Source organism: Rhinatrema bivittatum, chromosome 7 (assembly GCF_901001135.1).
Source record: "Rhinatrema bivittatum chromosome 7, aRhiBiv1.1, whole genome shotgun sequence".
NCBI classification, from domain to species: Eukaryota; Metazoa; Chordata; class Amphibia; order Gymnophiona; family Rhinatrematidae; genus Rhinatrema; species Rhinatrema bivittatum.
Genome location: NC_042621.1, coordinates 177,892,696 through 177,907,447, shown reverse-complemented (window position 1 = coordinate 177,907,447; position 14,752 = coordinate 177,892,696). Strand labels below are relative to the sequence as shown.

Below are 14,752 nucleotides of genomic sequence, written 5' to 3'. Positions count from 1 at the left end.
CGTGTCGAAATGTGTCTGGAAAACGGCGATCCCTTCCAGCATCGCATGTAATGCAAAAGATTACACATACTTCAAGGTATGTAGTGTATTTTTTTGGTTCAGATTTCTTCATCCTAACGGAAGTTACAACAGGAATATTTGAGGCCTCTTTCGAGCGAATCTCCCTGTTCCTCTCCCTTAGGTTTTTGCATCCTAAATGCATTCCTCTGCATTTTTTAGCATTAAATCTTAGCTGCCAGACCCTAGACCATTCCTTGAGCTTCACAATAACTCTCCTCATATTTTCCACACCTTCCTGGCTGTTTAGATTTTAGTGGTATCTGTAAAAAGAAAAAAATGTTACTGATAATCCTTCCACAATGTTGCTCATGAAAATATATAAAGGGGAACCCAGAATATAAAAATATAATAAGAAAGCATGAGGAAAGGAAAAGAACATCTATTGTAGGTGAAAAACGACATAGAAATTCAAAATAAAACAAAATCAGTTCTCCAATGAGGCACTCGTTGCCCAGCAAGTGCTTGTTTATGACTCCTCAAAGTTAACTCCAAATGCTCTGACTAAAAAAACAGGCACCAAGAGAATGTCAGATTTCCCCCACTACCAGGCCAGGAATGTAATCTGACCAGAGACAATCTAGATCCTGGGAATTGTTCTTGCTATTAACCTTTCTGTACCTTGTAATTTTAATTACTGTTATTAGCATGCATGTATATTTTTTTTCTCCCTTTTTTAATTTTATGGGGGTAGGAGAGAGAGGAGGGTAAAGGGAGAGGGGTAAAAGGGTAGAATGGGGATCGGGGTGGAAATATTTCTGATTAGCACCTAAGTTTTCTAAATATGTTTGAGCCAATGACATTTTTTTCCTTAACTTTTTCTCACTTTTTCACTCTGTTGCAATGTTGTTGGACTTTTTCATATTGTTTTTTAGTTAAATTTTTATATTTTTTTTCTTTTCTTCCTCTATTTTTCTCATTTGCATTTCTAAAGTTTAGGCACAGGTGCAGAAGTTTAGGTACCCAAGAACCTGGCTTCCAGTATTTTTCCAGCTTGGAGGGGGTAAAGGGGTAGTAGGAGAGAGGGAAGAGTTAACGTGGAAGAAGGAAATAAGGATTGGGTAGAGGGGTAGGAGACAAGAAAGGAGGTAAAGAGGAAGGAGGGAATAGAGAGAGAATATAGGGGTGGAAGTAGGGAAGTAGGAGAGAGGTTGTGATAGGGAAGGGTAAGGAGGGGGCACGTGCTGGAAGGAGAGTACAGAAGGGAAGAGGGCATCCTTCAGTGGTCTTTGGGCCCCAATTTACCAAGTGCTCAGTGGTCAGCAGTATGCCTCCTTTCTTCCAAACAGTGGGATGTACAAAAGGTTGGAAAAGAGATACCCCTTACTTACCCACTATCTCCAGGAGCTGTATCAGTCAGGTTATTGACCAGCCAGTGAATCCCCTCCTGGGCTGGTCAAGCAAAATGCCTCTATGGAACCATGATCATCCTCTCTCTTCCTGCTTCCCTAGCTTGGAGCCAAAGAGAGGTCTCTAGATTCATGAACAGCCTGCTCTTCTGCCAGGGCTATGGGGTGGGGAGAATATGCTGACCTTGCTGCCTTCAGTCTTCTCTTCCTCCTGCTGCCAGGCCCAGAGAAGTGGGGCGCTTGCTGTGATCGCCGTACTTCCTTCTGCTTGGAGGGGAGGGGTAGGCCTTGTTGCTGTTACCCACTCTTCTTCTTGCCAGTAGTGGGAAAGGTTGTCCTTGCTGCAATTGCCCTCGCTACATCCTGCTTCTTGGTGAGAAGGGAGGTTGTCCTTGCCGCTCTTTCTTCTGCCTCACATGCTTGTGCATGCTGACAAAGGAAGATAGCTTTAAGTTACTTCCTCTTCAGGAGCCGGTGGTCCATACAGAAACATTTGGCGGGCCATAACACAGGTTGGATAAACCTATGTTATACTGTGAATCATGGAAGGTTTGCAGTTATGTAGTGAGGTGGAGTATTCTAGGAAATTCTGAGCCAGGAATATCAATATAAAATACAGAGCAGTAAGATGGCAATTTGTAAAGTGTTTGAAACACAGAGCATTACATTTTTATTAACATGAAAAATGTCACATTGATTTGTATTTTGAACCAATGGATACTATAATTTTCTTATGGTGTAGCTTTTAAGTGGATTTCAGCTAGAGTGATTATGAACGACTGGTTTAGCATATAGTACATTTTGCATATACTCCAGTGTGTGTAGGTTGTGATGATCATTGTAAGTATAATCCATGATGATATAATACATCAGCTTTTGAGACCACATGTTTCTTCATATATGTAAAGAAGGGACATTTGTGGTCTCAGAAGCTGATGCATGTCAGTATCTTTAGATTATTCTTAGGTTGGTCCAGTAGGTGACAAAACAAAGAATCCTACTTTTTCTAGGATCAAAAACTAGAATACTACATTGCTTGTACCATGTTCTGATTGCTTTAATATACCTTAGCATTTTAATGTCCACATTTCATACATTTTGCAATATTTTTCAGAGACCTTTCCTGTTGAAGAAGAAAAGAGGCCGTAAGTGCCGCAGGATTAATAGCAGTGTTACCACAGAGACTATATCCGAAACCACTGAAGTATTAAATGAACCCTTTGCCAACTCTGATGAAGAGAGGCCTATGCCACAGCTGGAACCAACTTGCGAGACTGACAGGGAAGATGATCAGTTGAGGCCTGTCATCAGGAATGTTTTTCAGTTTCAACATGGTCGGCCAAGGCACATTGAGGAAGAGGAGAAAGACAATCGTAGTCATAGAGATAAGGATCCATATACAAGTAAGTAAATGTTAATTTCAAATCTCTGAGAGAGAATTTATTTGATCTGTTTCATCTGTCAATTGAACAGCATCACAATGGTATGGATTATAGAATAGTGGTGTCTGCTTTTTTTACTCAGAAAATGTTTGCACACAGCCAAGGAAATGGAAAAAGTCATATTCTCTGACCCCAACCTCCATGTCATCTTGATCTGTTTAATGTATTTATGCCTGATTTCATTACATGCCTTGCCAGTGAGAAATTAACTAGCTCTTGACTACAGGACCAACATTTTCCACATTCATTACAAGCCTCGCTATTAAATCTTCTAGATCATGTGTGAATAGGTTACCAATTTAAATTCCTCTTTTGCTATCCATGTTAATTGCACTGTGAAATGGTTTATTTGTTCACTATTTTATCATCCACCAATTATCCACAGATTGATTATCTGAAAAGAAGAAGCACAACTTTATATTCACTAAACTTTTCACCTATGCATTAATTGATAAGTTAGAGATTTGACTGTGGAAAAATGCTGGAATGTCTTTTGAATATCATGGAGTACATATACACAACAAAAAGGTCTTAGCTTTCCAAAAGCACTGTCACCTCCAGATGGGGATTTATAAAAGCATCAATCAATGACGAAGGCCACCTTTAAACATAATTTTTTGCATTTTAGTTTTATCTTATTTCCTAACAGACTTATTTTCTTTTGTACTTTTATATATATGTTCTCCTAGGGCAAGCAGGATGGTAGTCCTCATACATGGGGTGACATCATCAGATAGAGTCTGGCACGGAAAACATCTATCAGACAGGCCGATACAGTAAGGACGCGTTAGAAAGAGTGCGGCAGTGCCGGGCGCACCCTCGTTTGCCGCACGCACAGTTCGGATCACATGCCGCTCGATACAGTAATTAAATTAGACGCAAATGCAAGCCGTGTCCAAAGCGCATCCATGGAGCATCCATGAAGTGCAATCCATTTTACTGTATAGAGCGCTATACAGCACCTATACAGTTTCCTGGGTGCACTGGTACCTGTCATTTCAAATGTCATTTCAAATGACATTTGAAATGACAGGTACCAGGAAGTTGATGGTTCTCCTACGCTCGGGCATCGGGGATTGCCAGTCCTCTCTCCCCCCCCCCCCCCCCCCCCCCCGAAGCAAGGCGCAGGGCGAAAATCGACTCGACATGTTATTAAAGCAAATAGAAATTATAACAAAAGTAAACTTACTGCATGCTTCCAGCAGCCCCAGTCCTCTCTCCCCTCCTCCCGAGGCGCCCACCGCGGCTCCCCTGCCTCCCGGGGGCAGCCGGCGGCGAAAGCGGCTTCCAACAGCCCCGCCGGCGAAGGTGCATGAATGCACGTCCAATTTGGGCGCTCAAGGCAGCGAAGGCGCATGAGCGCACGCCGTGACCTCGGACGTCCATCCAGTGCTTCCAGAGCCAGGGCCCAGCCCTCTGGGGCCCATGGTTCCCCCAGCAGGATGTTAGTCCTCATGAAACCCACCCGCCACTCCGTACACGACTGAAGAGAGACCCCGCATGGATGCAGGGATAGTGGCATGCTCAGTGTGCCGGCCAAAGTTTCTAGAAATTTTGACACAAGTTTTCCGTGCCGGGCTCCATCGGATGGTGTCACCCCATGTATGAAATGGATCAGAAAGCTATTTCCTTAATGCAAAAATAGATACATTATTTATATTAATACAAAAATTAAATAATCTCTATATTGTTAACATTTTTTTCTCACTTTTTCCCCACTCTGAACCCTGGATTTTTTACATAGATGATATTGATGCATCAGTTTTGAAAGAGGATATGAAGCACAATCCAGAACCTTTGCGACGTAAACAAGGATGGCCAAAAGGAGTAAAACGTGGTCCATCTAAATGGCGACGGAGCAAAGAAAGAAAGACTGGTTTTAAACTCAACTTATACACACCACCTGAAACTCCTATGGAACCTGACTACCAGGTAATGGCAGAAGAGCAAAAAGAAATAGTAGAAGACGAACAGTGCCTATCTCCTGTTACAAATGAAATTATGAAAGAACCTGTTAAACTCATTCAGCCTCAAGAAATAGATGTGGAAAGTTTACCTTCTGAGCCTTTGAGTCCACAAAATATATCTTTGGAAATAACAGACAATGAAATTTTGAAAGTTGAAGAAAAAGAAGAAAGAAATGTAGAAAGAGACAATGAAGGTACTAAAAATCAACATAAAAACCAACAAGAGCAAGTCTATGTGGAGAAAGGAGATTCTGAGCATTTGGATGATAATGAGGATGATGAGGAAGAGGAGGAAGAGCCATCTCATAATGAAGATCATGATGCTGATGATGAAGATGATAGCCACATGGATTCAACAGAGGCAGAAAAGGACCTATCAGGAGAAACATTCAAAGTGCTTGAGAACCATGAAAGTTTTTTAGACATAACTGTTCAAACCAACAATTCAGGTCAAGAGAATTTAATGGACTGTAGTGTTGATCTTACAGCTGACTCTGATGGTGACCACAATGAACTGGCTGCTGATTCAGATCCTATACTGGAATCTGATGATGACCATACAGATGACCAGGACCAAAAGGATAATGAAGAATTAAGTTCAGAATTCAAAGAGGAAAATACTGAAACTATGGAGATTGATTCAGAGACAGTACAGGCAGTTCAGTCCCTTACACAGGAAAATGGTGACCAGGAAGATGCATTTCAGGATTGTGCAGAAACACAGGAAGCATGCCGAAGCTTACAAAACTATACCCATACAGACCAAAGTCCACAGATGACCCCACTTGATGACTGTCAACAGTCTGAACATAGTCCAGTTTCATCAGTTCACTCTCATCCAAGCCAGTCAGTTCGTTCTGTGAGTAGTCCAAGTGTCCCTCCATTAGAAAACAGCTATGCTCAGATCAGCCCAGACCAGAATACTATATCCGTGCCATCTTTACAGAATTTGGAAACCAGTCCAATAATGGATGTTCCATCTGTTTCTGACCATTCACAACAAGTTGTAGATAGTGGTTTTAGTGATCTAGGCAGCATCGAGAGTACAACGGAAAACTATGAAAATCCAAGCAGCTATGATTCAACCATGGGAAGTAGTATCTGTGGAAATAATTCTTCACAAAACAGCTGCTCATACAGCAGTCTGACATCCAGCAATCTTACACAGAGTAGCTGCGCAGTGACTCAGCAAATGTCAAGTATTAATGGGAGCTGTAGCATGATGCAGCAAAACATCAATTCCCCCCCTCCTTGCAATGTAAAATCTCCTCAAGGTTGCATTGTGGAAAGACCTCCTAGCAGCAACCAGCAACTATCTCAGTGTAGTATGGCTTCTAATTTTACACCACCTATGCAGCTATCTGAGATGCCAGAGACTGGTAATGCCAACATTGGTTTATATGATAGACTAGGTCAAAATGAGTTTGGAGCAGGACACTACCCCCAGCCATCAGCTACTTTTAGTCTTGCTAAGTTACAGCAGCTAACTAATACACTTATGGATCATTCATTGCCTTACAGCCATTCAGCTGCTGTAACCTCCTATGCAAATAGTGCCTCTCTGTCCACATCCTTGAGTAATACGGGGCTTGTCCAGCTGTCACAATCACCGCATTCTGTTCCTGGAGGGCCTCAGGCACAGCCTACAATGACTCCACCCCCTAACCTTACCCCTCCACCCATGAATTTGCCACCTCCTCTGTTGCAGCGTAACATGGCGGCAACAAATATTGGAATTTCTCACACCCAAAGACTGCAAACTCAAATGGCAAGCAAAGGCCATGTTTCTATGAGAACCAAATCAGCACCTCTGCCACCAGCTGCAGCTGCTGCTGCTCATCAGTCTCAAATATATGGACGTGCTTCACAGACTGTGGCCATGCAAGGGCCTGCTGCAAGGACCTTAACAATGCAACGTGGAATGAATATGAGTGTAAATTTAATGCCAGCTCCAGCTTATAATGTCAACTCAGTGAACATGAATATGAACACGCTCAATGCTATGAATGGCTATCGGATGTCCCAGCCCATGATGAACAGTGGGTATCATGGTAACCATGGATATATGAATCAAACACCCCAGTATCCTATGCAGATGCAAATGGGAATGATGGGGACTCAGCCATATGCTCAGCAATCAATGCAGACAACACCACACAGTAATATGATGTACACTCCACCAGGGCATCATGGCTACATGAACAGTAGCATGTCCAAACAATCCCTAAATGGATCCTATATGAGAAGGTAGGTAGGATATTAAACTGGTAAATCAAATCGATCTGCACAAATACTTTGGCAAGTAAGATTTCAAAACCAGCAATTGGTGTGAATGCAAAAAAAAAAAACAAAACTTTGTTGGCACCATAAAAAGCTGTATGCAGCAGAAAGCCTTATAAGAGATTTTTTTTTTTTGGTACCTCTGTTTTTGTTCCTTTTGTATGACAAGTTCTTTGGAAAAGAAGGCCTCTCTGTTCGGACTGCAGTTCCACAGCAGCCTGTGGTTTGGAGCCATTTGATGTGCCTGCTCCCATTCAAACAATGTGGATAATAGACTCTCAAACTATCTGATAGTACTGCACCTCGAATTTACCAACCCCTAATATGTATATGCCTTTAGCATTTCATTTATTGTATATTTTGTTTCTTAAAGTGACACTCCAGCATGCCGCTAATGTCTGTTAGTGACAGTGCATTTTGTAGTATACTGTACAAGTGCTGTGCTTACCGTAAAGCCATTTCTTATTGTTTTGTTTTATTTTTTGTTTTTTTGGGAGGGGTTTTTTGCCTTGATTAGGTAACCCTAGCTTGAGGGTAAAAGAAAGCAAACTATATTTTTGTTAATTATAAACTGTATAAAGCTATAAAAGCTAAGTCACATTTTGGTTTAGTTGAAAGGGTCTATCACTTTGCTCAATGTTTGGTGTCAAGTTAAGACTCTCTTCCATTTTGGTGACAGATTTCTTTGAAAAAAGGCAGCTTTTTCTTTTATAAATGCAGACTTCTGTTTCATGAATGGAGCATATTGCAGTGTTGATCTGTCAAGTTTTAAAATATTTCAAATGTCTCAATACTTGGCAGGATTTAAGAAACAGTGAATTTGGTGTAAAGTTGCTATTTTATGGAAATGCCTTTAACTTTACATTCTCATTCCATCTGTAGATTTTTCTATCTTTATAAAATATTGAAGTTATTTTTTAAGAAAAATATAGAGCAGTAGCGTGTGAATAGCTCAATCTAAGCTTACAAAATCGCATGTAAAATAGCAGAAGTTATTTGTGTCTGTTTATATTTCTTCCTTTTTTTGTAGCCTTTGTACCTGTACAGGGTGACTGTAAGGGCCGAGCTGAAGAGGCTTGATACATGTATAAAATAGAATCCAGTGACACACTTGTATTTATCTGTTATCTTTTTAGTCGGTCACTTAAAAACAAAATAAAAAAGCTGTACATTTTAACATAAAATAAATTATGATGAGCCATTTTTAGACTCGTGTGTCTTGTCATGTTATAATGCTGTATTACACTCACAAAAGAACCCCGAAAATGAGTAGAAAAAAACATTTATTAGTAGATACTGCTACTTTAATGGCCATATGAATATGTTAACAATTTGAGACCTTCATATGACTTTTCACATCAGTATTTCACTGATTTATAGCCTTTCTAAACATTGGTCTCAAAGGCAGTATTTTTTTTAGGCTTTTTCTGTTTTGCAAATAAAATGTTGTGCTTGTCTTATCTTAATTGCTATGCTCGATGCCAACCAGCATGTCAAGTCTTGACTGCATCAGGGGAACTTCTGTGCATTTATCTCAACCAGGAACCACATCTCATCAAAGCCCATATCTCTGCGGAAAGCCAGAAATAGACATCATTAAAATAGCATATGGACAATTAAAAACGCCAGTCATCTGGGCAAGTAGCTCATACGTCATTAAATCACAGGTTCTCTCTTTCTTCAATACAATTCCCTAAATAAACAGCCTCTGAATCCAAAATAAAAATCCAATATTGTTCCTTCACATTAAGTTTATTTTCATGATTACCTCCTTGGATGTTTATTGGTACATAATCAATAGTTGACCATTTTAATTGTTCACTTATATTGCTTCTGTAAACTGTGTAAACTATTGGTGCCTGAAGCTTTAAAGTTCACAGGCAACTGTGATGTTCAATTAATCTCATTCTTATATTGTGCTATGCTTTTCCAACATATATGAGACAGGAGCACTAAATGTTATATACAAGATATAAGATTATCTGCAGTCTTTAACAGTCTTGTGTTTCACCCTGTATCAAATTGTAAGGTGGATCCACATCTATCCACTAATGGTCTGGCAAAGATCATATTTACCACATGGAAAATTATGACCAAGATTCCAGCTATGTTTTCCTTCCAGCAATAAATTTACATGTACTAACCGATCTCAAATGTTTGTGCCCCATGAATATACATTCAGTGGGAACTCAATGAACACAGTATTGTCTAATGCTGGCCATTCTTTGTGATGTACAATTAGTATATGAAAACACACACATCAAGGAAGAATATGGTTTTACATCTGTATGCGAGTAGTTGATCCCTGTACAAATACAGTACTCTGAACTAGGGATGTGAATCGGGCTTCGGACGATTGAAAATACCGTTGATATTTTCAAAATCGTCAGAAATCGGGGGCTTCCCCAAATCAATAGGAAAACCCCACGATATTGATCGTTGGGGTTCCCTTATCGTTTTGGGGGAGGGTGGGAAAAAGGCACACAAAAATAACCCCAAACCCACCCCGACCCTTTAAAGCTAACCCCTTAGCTTCCCCCACTCTCCCGATGCCCCCAAAAACTTTTTACAGGTACCTGGTAGTCCAGTGGGGGTCCCAAGAGCGATCTCCCGCTCCGGGCCATGCTCCCGCTCCCGGGCCGTTGGCTGCCACTAATCAAAATGGCGTCGATGGCCCTTTGCCCTTACCATGTGACAGGGTATCCGTGCCATTGGCCGGACCCTGTCACATGGTAGGAACACCGGATAGCCGGCACCATCTTGTGCTCCTACCATGTGACAGGGTCCGGCCAATGGCACGGATACCCTGTCACATGGTAAGGGCAAAGGGCCATCTGCTCCCGGGACCCCCACTGGACCACCAGGTACCTGTAAAAAGTTTTTTTGGGGGGGGGGGTCGAGAGGGTGGGGGAAGCTAAGGGTTTAGTTTGAAAGGGTCGGGGTGGGTTTTTTGTTTATCGGCTCGGGTGCAGCCGATAAACAAAACCGCGATCAGGCCCGATGCAAAAAACCCCACATGTGAATCGGAACCGGAATCCGAACCGATTCCGGTTCCTATTCACATCTCTACTCTGAACCTTTATGCAAACTATTCTGTGGACACCCTCTTTTTCTATATCGCCTGTTTCATACTCTGTGCCTGCATTTTAAACTCTTGCTGTCTCTGAACACAATCTTCGGAGCCAAAAAAATTGCCCCATAGTTAATCCCACCTTCAGATTTCTTGGATAATGTCAGTTATATTTCAGTAAATTTATTTCTATTGGTTAGCTTACGATGTAATGTCATGATGATCCCTTTGCCAAATTTAATAATCTTTATATCCAAAAATAAAATACTGTCTTAGTGCACCTCAATGGAAAATTACAAATTAGGGTCTAGAGAAATAATCCATCTAACTGTTACCAATCCAAATAAAAAATATGTTGTCTATAAACCTGGGCCCATATGACAATATTATGAAACCATTCCAATGGATAAGTGTGCTGCTGTTCAAACTTTTCCACACATACATTTGCCAAATTTTGGAGCTAGCAATGACCCTATTGCTATCCTGTATTGCTGCAAGTAAAACTCCTGATTAAATTAAAAAAATAGTTTTATAGAAGAATTATCTGCCAATTGCACCAAGAAAAATGAAGGAATATATTGTGGCAGAATTTGTTTTCCACCAGCACCTGTATCATTTCTAATGCTTCTGTCTGCAAAACGTTTGTATACAGTGCCCCTGTATCCATTGTAACTAACCAACAGTCTTGCGGTAACTGTGTCAATCTGGCTAACTTCTGCAGTATATCAGCAGAATCTTCAATGTAAGACCGCATTTTTGCTACCTCTTCCTTCAAAAAACAATCCAAAAATTGTGATAATAGTTCCAATAGGGAATGCGACTTGACACTATGGGTCTGTATGGAGAGTACACACAAGGTTTGTGGATTTTTGGCACACCGCACATCTTTGGAACAAAGTGATGCTTGTTTTCTAAAAATAACCGCTCCTTGACAATCAAAAATTCGTAGAGCTCCGTATCATTCAATACTGATTATATAGTTACCATGATGTCAGCAGTTGGATCCTGTTCTAACTTCCGACAATACGACTTGTCTCTCTTAATAGATGGTTCCTCTCCTGAATGTAAGCTCGTATTTAAACAACCATCGCCCCCCCCCCCTTTTTTTTTTTTTGGGCTGAGCAAATGATCAAATTCCAATTTTGGGATAACTGCATTAATGCATTTTTCTCATTTCTACCCAAATTGAAAAAAGGTTTTGCACTTTGTTTTCTCAATGCTGCTTATAGCCTTATAACACTAAGATGGTAACTTTTAAACCGGCGCGTAGGCACATGTTTGCACATGTTCGTTGGCCCGCTCCCAGGGACACGGCCATTTCATAATGTTTGCGTGTAGAGGCATGCGTGTTATAAAATTGCCTGACCGTGCGCACGTGTGTGTAATTTTAAGTGGACACGCGCTTATATGTGCAAATACCTCTCCTGCATAAGTGGGGGGATTTTAAGACACGTGCGCCGACACCATTACCAGTTTTCCCAGTTCATTCCCAGTTCACCCAGGCAAGGGATAGGACTTCCAAACCGCCCTAGTTTAATTGCTTCCCTTCGCCCCATTAGATCTAACCTTTAAAAGCCCACTGATCTGTCTAGAATTTTTAGTTTTATAATGTATACATCATCCATAGCAGAAGTAAAGTTACACAGCAGGAGACCCCAGCACGCGCCAGTGCACAGAAGTATTTACTCACAAATTTCAAGTTTGAATCCAGGAACAACTATGCCCTGTCCCTTTTGTTTGAACTTTTCATTTATGCACGCAGTGGCAAGTATGCGCATATCCGGGTGGCTTTTAAAATCCGCTTGGCACACACCGGGATTGTAAAATTCACCTTTATGTCCTTAAAAGTAGAAATACATACGTCCTTGTTCCCTAATGGGCCTTTTAGACCACTAGAAATCAATGAAATACTGATGGGAACAGTAGGAAAGTTCTCAAATCATGAACATATTTGTGTGCCCATGAAGTAGTAGTATATACTAGCAATTGATATGCCGAAAAGCTGTAAAGAAAAGTGTTGTATGAAATGAACACTTTTGTTTTTGAACTCCATTAACATTCTGTTTTGATGCTAGAATTAAACATCTTCAATCAGAAATGTTATGAAAATCTACTTTCTTTACCAACTTCCTCAGAGGTCTGAACATGTATTACAGACATTAAAAATCCAAAATGTGTTATTTGAACTCTTTTTAGGTGATGATGGAATGGGTGACACAAATGGGGGCCCTTAGGTTTCCTCCTTTGTATAGGAGTTATGATAAGGAGTTATGATAAGGATAGGAGTTATGATAAGAGAGTTAATTCTCCCATTGGCAGAACAGGTGTAGCTTATTTTCCCTCTATTTGTGTGTGTATGTGTGCCTTTGGTATAGCAGTAATATCAAATTTATTTTAGATAATTCAGTTGGCAGTCACAACAAACAAGACCATTTAGAACTCTCTATTTCATTCCCTAGGACATAGAAAGTGCTTTTGGAAACTTGTAAAACTATTTGACTGCTTCCACTGTATTGGATGTAAGTTAATCATCTGCTGTAATGCTGAACCTCATGCAGGTATGCGATTTAATACATTGGAAAGCACAACTGCAGCACGAACAACAGAATCCAATATGTCAAAATCTTGTTACAATAACATAAGGGCAACACTGCAACGTTTCGGAGAGTGTGCTTCTTCTTCAGAGAATCGAATCGCTGGAATTTTGGTGTCTCAATTCCAGCGATTTGATTCCCTGAAGAAGGAGCACGTACTCCAAAACATTGCAGTGTTGCCCTTATGTAATTGTAACAAGATTTTGACATATTGGATTCTCGTGAGTTTCATGCTACTGGGGTTTCTTTGATTAATTTGCATGAACAGAAGCATTTTGAGAAGTGGCTTGTATAAAAGGTGTTTATTATAAAACAATAAAAATGGAAGAAATACATTGGTATGAAAAAGATACCGAAGACTAAAAGCTGCAACAGTTGCAAGAAAGTTAAGAAATTGGCAAGTTAATATTTTGATGAATGTACTTTACAGTGCTGCTTTAATAATACAGTATATATTAGTGATTAAAAATATCCATGATTTGTAGTTTTTAGTTTTTACATATATGCTAATGAACACATGACAAACAGATGCAACCTGAGCACACAAAACAGTAAAGATGTCTGATATGCTGATTCCTTCATCACTATCTCTACTGTATTTACATTTCAACATCAGGTAGGTTGTCAGCTATAGAATAGTGTAAACAGGTTGCAGTCAAATGACTTTCTAGTTAGGGAAGCCAACCAAGCTTCTCTCTCAGCTCCACCCCCACTGCCAATTTCTTACTTTACGTTTAAAGTTAATGACATTCATTCTTACATACATTATTTGCATAAATCTTAGATGAGAATTATTCATTCTCAGACCTACTAATATTTGATGCTAGGGTCTTCTTTCTGCCTGTGGGAAGGGATGGCCTGCCCCTGAGTTAAAGTTGGACAGGCCAGAGCCTGAGTGGCCCAGCCCATTCTGATGCCTATGCAGTGTTGCCAATTCCTACTTGAAGAAAGTAAGTAGATCCACAAAAAGTAGCTAAAACCATGTTATTGCGCAGATGCATTAGCATAGCAAGTGAACCTAAGATTGGTGGGGAGAGGGGTGGCTCATGTTCACACACACACACACACAATGTCTTGGTCACTCAGAAACTGACATATACCTACATTCTCTGTCACACACTTCCTGAGACATGCTTAAACACTGGCATCCACTCACACTCTTCGAGACACGAACACACATGCTTTCTCAGACACTCTGACATACACACACACACACACACACACACTCTTCTACTGATGCTCGTGCTCACTGGGATAGGGTACTGGCCACACACACACACACAGATTATACCGAGGGGCTTGCCTGTACTTCCACGGGTTTACCTCAGGGCCAATTCTCAGGAAAGAAGGAGATACCTAGGGGCTTCTCCAAAACATAAACAAACATGTACACACACACTTAGTAAACCAGGATCCAGGTATTAGATGGTAAGTTTATTTGAACACTTACTAAGCAAGAATATAATTACACAAATGGTAAACAGTAAGCACTGAAGAGGTGATTGCAAGCAAATAATAATAATTTGAAAAGTATTAAAAGATACATATAAAGACAGCAAATCTTACGCTCCTAAAGACAGATGAAATAGACCCAAGAAAATCTGTTCAGCTCCGGAAGTCTGAAATAATTAACAGATGACACTGCTGTTCTCACAGCTCTGCCTACTTTTATCCTAACTTGCTTTGAAGCAGGAGCAGAGTCCCCCTCCCTCCTATTTTTATCACAATCCAGCACAGCTGCTTGGTACTGTCTGGTGTTTACTGCTGCCCCCTGTTACTCCCAGATTTCTGGTCTGACCTTGGGCTAACAGTTTTCATGATTTCAGCACATCTTTCACTAGATGAGGTTGGCTAAGCATGGCCAGCAATTGGACAAACCCTCAACAGAAAGTAACTTTCATACTGGCGCATAGGTGCATGTCCACCCTGGGATGTGGCCATTTTATAACGTTGTAAAATAGTCTGGGCGCATGCACATCTGCACCTAATTTTA

The 14,752-nt window shown here is 40.6% G+C and overlaps 1 protein-coding gene across 7 annotated transcripts in view; it reads left to right on the top strand.

The window, feature by feature from the left end:
• Nucleotides 1–8,298, top strand: part of KAT6B (lysine acetyltransferase 6B) — a 452,508-nt gene extending 444,210 nt beyond the window's left edge. For all 7 annotated transcript variants that reach the window (XM_029609550.1, XM_029609551.1, XM_029609552.1 and 4 more), the window contains 2 exons: nt 2,521–2,809; nt 4,593–8,298. In XM_029609550.1, the coding sequence (XP_029465410.1) occupies nt 2,521–2,809; nt 4,593–7,066 (2,763 nt within the window). In that variant the 3' untranslated portion in view covers nt 7,067–8,298. The remainder of the gene's footprint in view (nt 1–2,520; nt 2,810–4,592) is intronic.
• The last annotated feature ends 6,454 nt before the right edge of the window (nt 8,299–14,752 follow it).